At 31.0% G+C, this 10,822-nt stretch overlaps 1 protein-coding gene and 1 long non-coding RNA gene across 2 annotated transcripts; one reads left to right on the forward strand and one right to left on the reverse strand.

Moving 5' to 3' along the window:
• The first annotated feature begins 301 nt into the window (after positions 1-301).
• Positions 302-1,405, forward strand: LOC134229583 (uncharacterized). Its single transcript, XR_009984207.1, has 2 exons — positions 302-602; positions 820-1,405. It is a non-coding gene; the product is annotated as an uncharacterized LOC134229583 (long non-coding RNA).
• A 4,488-nt stretch (positions 1,406-5,893) lies between these two features.
• On the reverse strand, positions 5,894-10,331 carry LOC134229584 (angiopoietin-4-like; the record flags this gene model as incomplete). The annotated part of the gene is given in 4 exon segments (XM_062711335.1): positions 5,894-6,663; positions 9,936-10,032; positions 10,190-10,287; positions 10,290-10,331. Coding segments are annotated over 4 exon segments (416 nt in total), but the record flags the coding sequence as incomplete, so codon positions are not given.
• Positions 10,332-10,822: the final 491 nt, after the last annotated feature.

The following is a 10,822-nucleotide window of genomic DNA, read 5'->3' on the forward strand; positions in this document are numbered from 1 at the left end:
TTTATACGTATTGAAAACATGTCTATTTTAAGACGATGTTATTTAGTTCTAACATCGGCCATTGATTAGCAGCGAAAAAACAAGATAAAGGTAAGAACACATTTTCTCGCTCTTACAAACCGCAAAATACACACATCTAATCAAATCCTTGTTTACATATATGTATGATAATATTATATTAAATAGATATTTTATCTCTGTTTATTTAACGATTGTTAAAAAGAAGTCCGCATTTAAAGATAATATATCAAACCTACGTTAACCTTATACTTAATAATGTCTTGGCGAACATTTCAGCAGAAGGGATGTACCATTGAAAGACATAAAAAAAAAGATTTACATGAAAAATTAACATGCAAGCAAAACCGAAAGAAACCAGAAAATAAAACGAAAGTATATCAAAAGTGAAAGTAGGGATACCAGCAAAGTCAACGATAGCAGGTCAGACACTCCATCCAGCAGTAAACGAAAAAAGGTAAAGACAGGCGATAAAGAAAGGGGAGATTATCTACCTAAAAGGATACAGAAAAATGATGTCAAATTTGACAATACTAAGATTCAAACTCTGTTGACGTCGAATAACAATAAGCCATACCATTATGGTAAGTGACCATACAGAATTAAGACTTAATTATTAAAGCTTTTATTTGGAACAGTAATGTCAAAGTTTTAAAAATGGTTGTATTTGTTTGATATATTGTGTTCGAATGATTTTTTTTCCTGAAAGATAGGCTTATCATAAATTTCATAGTGAACAGATTTCAGACAGATGTAAACCTCTGTTTTTATTATTTTTTTTGTTTTTTTTTCTCTTTTCAGCTGCTATCGCTGGTAGTGATCATATCATTCTAAGTATAGTCATTCGAACACCACCAAAGATTATAAGTCCACCACCCGCACCACCTCCACCACCTAGTGACACGTGACAATTAAATATAGACCCTACCTGCTTACATTACCAGAATTTAGATCATGTACGCAGTTGTACGCAGTTGTATTGAGATTTGTTCTATTTGTTAACTACGTGAGCTAGCAGCTTCTATACAATTATATTTATTTACCTGATCTTTCTACTTTGTCGGCGAACGTTAGAATTCTACAAAAAGATTTACCATCTTACTAATAGCAGATCACTAAGTATAGCTTTCCGTAGACAACAAGAATAAACTGGATTACAAAACTAGACACAGCATTTACATAAGGTAGCAATCAAATGCACGTAGTCTTGGATATTTCAAGGCTACAGTGTAGCAATCTGAATGTGATTGGCCTTTTACATAGTACTGTAATGTGTTTATCTGAACAAAAGGGTTCTTTAAAAGGGATATAAACATAGACATGACTTACAATAAGCCTATTATATACGACCTCACCTTTCATTCATTACTACTGAGTATCTTATGTAGTAAAAACCATTGGGTCTTCATCACATTAGCATCAAACTTTACTCTGTCCCTTTGAAAGTTTTGAATACTAGTAGTCTATTAATAACAGTTAAGGAAAGACTAAATCTGGATTGCTCGACACACGAAAACAGTATCGGTATTTTGTTATTGATGTTGCAGATCATAGGGTTTTTTTAACCGCCATGTTGTACCGAAGAAAATACAACTAAAACTACCTATTTTTCTTAATCTTCAATAGGCCTTTTTTAAACTTCAATTTGCCATCAAAGAAATAGACGCGGTTAATATAAGTTTTACTCTTAATCACAAAATGATACACTCTTTCATTCAACCATACCTCAAGCTGAAGACTACATCGAGTATTTACTACAAATGTAACTCAGTTATTGCTTCTAAACTTCACAAGAATACTTCACAGAGCCTTGATTTTGAGATCTTTGTAATTTTTTTTAGTCTGAGCTCATCAAAAATACGCCACATATAACTTTAAGAAGTGAATGATTTTATTCAAAAAATTGAATAATTACTAATTATACTGATCATTAACAAATTATAAGCCAGTAAAAAAAATCTTTGAATAAAAACTAAAAGGTCACTGAAAGATGACAAACAAGTCACTTTAAGGCGAGGGGAAGTTTCTTTGAAAGATGACGGAAAGGTCACTGAAAGATAACTAAAATTTGTCCAATGAATAGTAACTGAAAGGTACCTAAATTATTGCCGAAATGTCACTGAAATGTACCTTCCATTCAGTGACTGAATGGCCACTGAAAAGCCGCCTTTCATTTTTAACTGAAAGGTCTTGTTTCTTCCTGTGAAAATTCAGGGAACTTTGGGAAACTTTTAAATTGCAAAATTTTACCAAAATCAATAACATTAAATCTAACGACTTTTCAACTGTATATATACAACCATTTTCAACGGTAAATCAAAGTCCAGGATTTTTGACATCATTGAAATGTGCTTTTTAAATAGAAAGGGAACTCGTGAATTTAATTTCCTTGTCATTGGTCATTTGAAAAATTATTCTATTAAAAAACATTCTAATTGTAAACTTCATTACTCTTTACATGTAGGTGATTTTAAAATGATACTTGAACATTTGATTAACAGTATCTCTTTCTCTATTCTATTGGAATTCCCATGGGTAGCAACTGCGCACCGTTGTAAGCAGACCTATTTCTGTATTCATATGAAGCAAGGTTCTTCACAATCTTTAACGTGAGAGAATAACAAATTGAACACACCCGTAAAAACTTTAACAGTGATGGTGAACAGGGTACGAGCTCTGTTATTGTTAATGTTTGCGTTTTACATGATGTGTTCAATTTGTTAAACTCAGCACACATCATTGAGCACGGATTGACAATACAGGTGAGTTGGTTTTGCTTTCTCACATTTCTTCTCTGAATTTTCTCGATTATAGTTTTAATATTTTTTCATAAATACACGATAAAATTTTTACTTTTCGTAAGTATTAAAGATAAGGGTTAATTTGTGAAAGTGCAATTATGTGTCAATCAACCCCCCCTCCCGAAACTCGTTGTTTCAACAATTTCAATATTTTTCTAATTATATTTCTGTGTGAAATACTATAATATACAGTTAGGGAATGGGTTCGAGGGAATTAGCAAATTTGTGGTTCCCTGAGGGAGAAAACTATTTCCCGAGGCGGCGAAGCCGCCAAGAGAAATAGTTTCTGCATAATAATGCAATTTAAATCATGATATTATACCGAACATTTGTGAAAATAATAACTCAAAATCTGTGTATAAGCCCCTTGAAAGCATTCTTCCTCTAGACAGGTCTTCTGAGGGCGTTACATTAAAATATTCGATTTTTAAGTCCGGTTATTTTTTTTTTGGGGGGGGGGGTTGTTGCTCTCCGTGGTTTTTCTAGTATTGAACGTTAGCAGGAAGGTTTTCTGAGGAATCTGTGATGAGCTCTGCATGTTGATATTGGCGTTGCACTTCATGTAAAATCTGAACTTCAACCATCAATAAATCAATCAACTGGAGGAGAGACGTGTTTGCCTTTTATAAAAACTTTGTCCACAATCATCACTGAATTCTTCCTTAGAGAACAAGTATCTTTATCAAAAAAGAATTGCCGGTTCATTGCAATGACATTTTATAAAAACACATAGAAAGAAATGTTACTGTAGAGGAAAGTATGTTCACTTAGAAGAGATACAGGCCGAACGAAGTTCTTTGGAAAACATTTTTCATAAAGTGTGTAATTTTTGAAACCTCATAACTCTTCAGTGATTCAGTATTACAGATATTGAGATATTGCATTTTTTAAAAGTATTGTTTGTGGTAGTAACTAGAAAATAAAATGATATTAGATTAGGACAGCAAAACTGGTTTCTTGTAATGATCAAACAAAGCGAAGGGTCGTTGTTACAGTTTTCATAAAGATATATAATTTTTTTGCAAATTATTGCTATTTAAAAAGAATTATTGAACATCACATAAGAGTTGTATTACCATCGTATCATAAGTTTACTCTTTTGCTACATTTTTTAAAAAAAATAATCTTTGCACGGTTTGCAGTAAAATAGAAGCAAGATGGTAGAAAGAGAGAGAGAGAACTTAGATTTGAACGTTAAAGTTTTCTGGGTTGGTAGAGAAACGCTCTGTCAAATGTTATGTAATTTTAAGATTAATAGAGCTTGTAATAAAATCTAAAAGTTTGTACATGCATTTCCAATTAATTTCAGTGTGAGTGTCTGAGTATCAAAATGATAAATTTACACAATTGTTTTGTTTAGTAATAAAATGTATCTGTTAAATCTTAAAGAGTTAAATAACTAAGCAGTATTAAATTCTTTTACAACAAACATGTGTGGAAGAGTTAATTTAAAATGGATGTTATTAAAATTCATCTATCATTTCCTTAATCATTCTTTTGGTGTGAAATTTCTTTTTACCTAACAAAATTACATGTATTACATTTAATTTACTACCGATTTAAGCCTGACTGACATGTTAAAATATTACAGCTCCTAAATCACACGTAAACTTCTTATTAAAACAGGACTTACTACTGTGGTCCTACATATAACAATTTTCTGATTTAATTTCTCCCAATTAGGAAGCTTGTTTGTAACAATTAATAGGAGAAATGAGCCTGATGATCATAAAATGTTACTGAAATTCATTTGATAGCAAACTTATTCTCGGAATTGTTAAAGCTTATAATTATGCTATGCTTATATACAATACACAATGGTAACAAATACTTATTTTGTGAATTGTTTGAAATGACATTTGTACACTGTGTGTTGATAATTAAAAAGACACAACTGAAACTACTGTTAAACTTTTTTTTCCTGACGTATTCAAGTAAAAATTTGAATAGGTGTATGTTTGTAATAAAATGACAATATCATAACATAAAGTATTTAATGGCATTGTAACATTTTATTTAATGCCTAATCATCATCACAGTTTTTTGTAAAGCATATCATCCATCAAACCTATACCATACCGGGTATTTAGCAGCATACACACGATACCAGCTGTACAGCCCGTTCAGGTTTGAGTTGCCACAGTAGTTGTACCACCAGGCTCCGTGATATTGTGTAGCACAGTTAACATATCTATCTCTATCGTTGTCCTGGTCCTTAGTACTGAATTTCTTACCATTGTGCAACCACAAACTATCACCTGAAATGGAGGAAGTCTAATGCTAATAAATGAAAAATTATTGTAGCAAAAAAAAAAACGTCAACCTAGTTTAATTTTGTACAATCTTAAGCTATTTTATGTAACATCTTGTTAAATGAGTTTCCCCTAACCTTAATTCTTTTGCTCGTTAACTCTATTCTAGTCTAAAATCTTTAGTTCATTTACTATAAAAATAAGTCGAATGAAATATATGGAGATAACAAACAGTATTCAAGCTCAAAGTCCATTACACAATACAAAATAGGAGCTGTGCAAACAAGGACCTCTAAAACGTCAGAGGTGGGATCAGGTGCCATGGAGGAGTGAGCTTCCCCTACTCACAGGTCACAGCAGCCGTGCGCTCCTTGTCATGATTGGGAACAATCCGATGTGTAAATTCAGTGTATAAATAATGGCCTAACAATTAGTATGAAAAACATCAGTCATCATTTGACTCAATGATAAATTGTTTTTGCTGACAAGGTCATTGTATAGATCGTAGAACTTACGAAATTATGACTTTAAATAAAACTGCTGATATTCTTGTTTCATCAACTTGCTTGTCAATAATTTCCCTCGTTTTGAAATTGCACATACGTAGAGTAAGCTCTTGCATATCGAATCAACTGACAGATTAAAACCCCGTATGCAGGTAATGAAGGTGTATTGCTGCATAAGTAAGGGAAGTTCACGATTGAAAAGTTAAAGTCATCACGTTTATCATAAAGCTTGGTTGTTAGATTTCCATTAACGTCTTTTTCAAATAAAATATCCAAATATGAAACAAATATGTCAGACTCTGTCATATCGTTTATCTCAGGCTCACCAGAATACCGGTATATCGTATCCACATAAAAATGGAAGTAACCATTGTTTATTGACAATACGTCGTCTATATATCTAAGTTTCGAGTTGAAAACCACAGAAAGTATTTTCTTCTTTTCACGCATAAGATTTTGGACAAATTCTGCTTCATTTGAATACAAAAAGAGGTCTGCTAATAAAGGGGCACAATTGGTACCCATAAGAATTCCAACAGATTGTTTGAAGACCTGGTCCCCCAAAACCACATAGATATTGTCAGTCAGAAACCTTAGCATATTTTTAATGTCAACTACAGAGTACTTGTGTGTACTTGTATGTACAAAGTATTGGTATAGATAAAGATACGTGTTAACATTAAATACTTTAATCTTACTACGTAACCTAGATTTATATCACTAAGCTTTAAATGTTCTGAATTAGTGAGATATCGAGAAATTGCAGGTTTTGTCAATATTGTTTAGGTTTGTAATTACCGAGTATAATAATAAAAATAATTAGAATTAGAATTATGTTAATTTTACTAGACATTTGCAATCATCTTATCATCATATTACAGTGCTGGATAATAATAAAAAGATGTGTTTAAAAATACCTGCCTGCGGTTCCTGAATATCCCGACACAGTGAGTTTGTATTTACTGCCTTCGTTCCCGACATAAAAAGTGGTGTACTGAGCGTATCCTTCGTCGCCATTAAATTTTTGAAGCCAAACTCGTAATACCTGGTCCTTCTTCTTTGTCAGCTGATAGATTGCGTTATTTCCTTTCAAAGAAATATCAGAACTCTTACTTTGTTTTACTGCAATAATTTGCTAATTATGTTATATAAATTTGAAAACCAAATGTTAGAAAAAACAATCCTTGTCATATAAAGATTTCTTATTTTTAAAGTTGTCTAATTTAAAAGTTAGTTAATACTTGAAATACTTCCATAACTAAGTACAAGTACTACATGAATAAATTATATTCTTTTGCACATGTCTGTTTTAGATAATTTATACGATGAAGTTGCACAAATATTCTAAATCATCTGTTGACAAAAGTGCTTTTTTAAGCCAATAGTTTCTTCTTTAGGGGGATTCTGCTTTAATCGAGATTTAATGATGTATGTTTCTTTTGCGTTAGTAAAATTCGTTAATGTTAATGAGGCTACGTTTCCTTCTTTTTGTGGTTTGAAGACATCCAACAAATTCGTGTTTTACACACGAGGTAACAGGGTAATGTTTTTCACTTTCTTTCAGGAACAGAAATCTTTTCCTCAAACCGAATTTTCATTACAATACTAGCTATGAAGTCTTTTGTTATTGAATGGTAAATACTTTCATTCATATATTATCTTCCCAACACTTTTCATGCTTTTAAAACGTATACATTCTTTCAAGAAAAGAAACATATGTTAAATGTTGTCATGCAGGTTTTTGCCCCCCCCCCAAAAAAAAAGGAAAGATTATTTTCATTTTTTGGATACATTAAAATGTAACTGTGTTAAATGAGCATATCGAGGAAAATTTTCCAGGGTGAAAGGTTGTTATGAGTGTGTTCACCTCATTTGAACAAATACAAATATTTTGAAGTCAAAACCCATAAAGACGTTAACAGCTTATCGAGAGTAATTTTTGCTACTTTACATTACTTCAATAAACTCAAAAAATCCAATATCCACCCCCTGCTTTAGATCAGCCCCTGCTTTAGATCCTCGCCTGCGTTATATTTTTGTGGATCTAGTTGTTAAAAGCGTTAACATTTGTTGAAAGACTTTTATTGTAAACGTTATCCCTAAACATTCTGTCATCAACAAGATTGGTAAACTTTTTGATTCACGTTTATATTAGTTTGTTTAACAATTCAAAGAAAATGTATCACTTTCGTCAACTAGCAAACTTTTGGTTGTTTTAACATCACGAGTTTCCTGTCGTCATCTTATATGAGAGAAATTTTTCGTCTCCTAGCTGTCTCAATGCCCGTCTGTCCTTATATCTCAATGCTAAAAAATATATTAGAATTCAATTTCAATTGGTCGGCCACGTTAAAACTGCTCTTAAAATCTGAAGTACGAATTTGTCAATTAATTAGCGTATCCAAGATCCGTATTTTCTCTTTAATACATTAAATGTATAAAAGAAAATAGCAACAGCATATTTAACTATAGTTTTTGTATGCGGATTAATTGTTTACTTGCATGTAAGAACAGGGTTTCTTTGATGCAAGCATTTACTGATAAAGCTTTAGGGATATTCAATGAAGTTAAGCGGCGGTTGTTTTTATTTTGATTGAATTATTTGTCAAATACGTTCTTAATATACTTAACTCTACATGTATTTATTTGTACATATATCACTATTTACTCATTTGATATACAGCAATCCAAATCGTTGTTACCGACCTATAGTAAAGTTTTAGAAGTGGAGAGGCTTCGAAAATATCGCGAGACTCCGTACAAAATCCCAAACAAATAAACAGGTCCCAGACATTAAAGATTACCAGATATCCCGTTTTTTTTATTTTAAATAAAATAAACTAAAAACCTATCAGGGATAGAATTAAACGCTATTAAATTACTATCGCTCTAACTGGACAGACCATTGTAGAATATGTTAATGATGGGTTAGCCTGTTTCACCTTTCACAGTAATCAACGAAGCAGAACACTTGAATTTCTTGGAACATCCCAGTTATATGAATGTGAATTATGGAAACAAAAAAAAAACAATTTATCAAAATACATTTTAACAACATGTAAAGGTATATGAATAAATTCAATAGGGAAATTCTAGAAGTAAAATTTTATTCTAAAACTAATAATGCTGTAGCTTAAGGACAGATGATACAAACAAATTTTTTCTTTCAAAAAGATTTAATATCATGTCACAAGTTTAGAAAAGAGGATGGTTCTTAGAATTTAATCTCCGAAGAACTGGAAAATGAAATAGACTTGGAAAATATTAGTAATATTTCAATAAAAAACAAATATAGACAAATCACATTCAGTAAAGGTTTACAGGTGAAAACAAATGGTTCAGAATCAGAATATGTTATCTTGGCACTAAAAGTATAATATAAACTTTAGAAAATATACCAAGCCATGTGAATTTTAAGAGGAAGATCAAAATTGCGAAAAATAAGCGATATCAAATAGGCTGATCTTTACCATTTAGCTTTTCCTAATAAAATTCACCTGGCTTGGCATATTTTTCTTCAGTTTATATTACACTTTTAGCACCATGTTAACATATTCTGAAATTTGGTTTCACCTGTAAACCTTTACTGAATGTGTTTTGTCTATATTTGTTTTTTCATTGAAATATTACTAATAACTTCCAAGTCTTTTTCATATTCCATTTCTTAGGAGAAAAAATTCTAAGAACAATTCACATTTCTAACTTTGTAACATGATATTAAATCTTTTTCAAAGAAAAAATTTGTTTGTATCATCTGTCCTTAATATATTTTTTTACTTCATGTTTATTTTCATTACAAGGCCATCTGTAATATTTCGTTAGGAATCTCAATGCATTAAGTAATGATGAAATTATATATGTTGTTTACTTTATAAGAAATGTACGCACATGAAGTAATAATAAAAAGAAAATGGAGGTAACGAACAGTATTCAAATATTAGTAAAATACTATGGATATCTGATTTATCAATATCAATTTTTTTAATATAAACACTTTGATACGTGATTGATTATGGTGAGTACTTTGTCTTTTTTAGTTGAAAACTTAACTTTAATCTGATTAACTATTATATGTATTTAACTTTCAAAATTATAGTGCACTGCTTTTTTTATTTTTGCTTGAGATAACCAATCCAAGTACTCAATGCATGCAATAAAATAGATATACATGTGTCTTTCTATTAGTTAGATCCTTATTAGTTGGTCTAGGTTATTTCAGAAAAAAATTTAAAAAACAAGGTTTTTTTAAAGAAATATTAGCAGGTCTTTACTAAAATTCATTAAAAATGGTTGAGATAATGGTTTACACACATCTAAAAAATATCTTAGATATTAAATGTTACATAAACTTATCTTACCAATCCAGTAGTTTTTAGAGGGATCCCCAAATCCTTGTTTATATTCTCGCCAAGTCCGGTAAAAATCTGTAGAACCGTCCTGTCTTCTTTGTAAAACCTGAAATAATTTTCAATTGTCTCTTCGAATTGCTTTGACATGAAGGAGTTTCATTAATAAACATGTACATGCGCTGAAAAATGAAGATGACTTTATAGTTCTAATGAAATTATTTATATGTTAACAAAGAACATGAAACTATTAACAGTTAACATACCGTCCAACCCCCTCCCTCTGTTGTCATGTCACAATACACTCTCTTCCCTCGTATTCCATCTGGATAAATGGTATATACACCATCCCTTCCTTTCCGACCGGGATTTTCTGTAGTATGGCTGCACAGTCTTTGTTCTTATTAACTAAATTTAATATTATAAGTCTAACATTCTGTATGGTACATATATATATGCAGTACAAATTATTAAACTAAATTTACAAGAACTGATTATTCATAACTTTAAAACAAAATGTACCGGTTTGAAATCTATTCGTGGATATTTTCGTTACATCATATGTATAGACAACATCCACTTTCATAGAAACAGGATCCACAGACTTCATATGGGACCCAGTCAGTTTCCAAAACAAGCGAGAATTTTGAAGGCTTTGGACAAGTTTTCCTGCATTTTTTTTAAAAAAAAGAAATAAAAGTATTCATTTAAAAAGAAGCAGTTGATGAGTTATTTATTGTAAATATCAAAATAAAGCGGGATGTAAATCTTTATCAATCAAGCCGACTTATACCTTTCAAAAATATGTCTGTCAATAATATTTTTTAGTTACATCACACACAAGGCATTCATAAAAATCCCATATTAGACATACCTTTTCACTTATTTTTTTTTACAAC

The sequence above is a fragment of the Saccostrea cucullata genome, unplaced genomic scaffold, assembly GCF_032062105.1.
Source record: "Saccostrea cucullata isolate Sc308-1 unplaced genomic scaffold, CSIRO_AGI_Scuc_v1 ctg11245, whole genome shotgun sequence".
Lineage (NCBI taxonomy): Eukaryota > Metazoa > Mollusca > Bivalvia > Ostreida > Ostreidae > Saccostrea > Saccostrea cuccullata.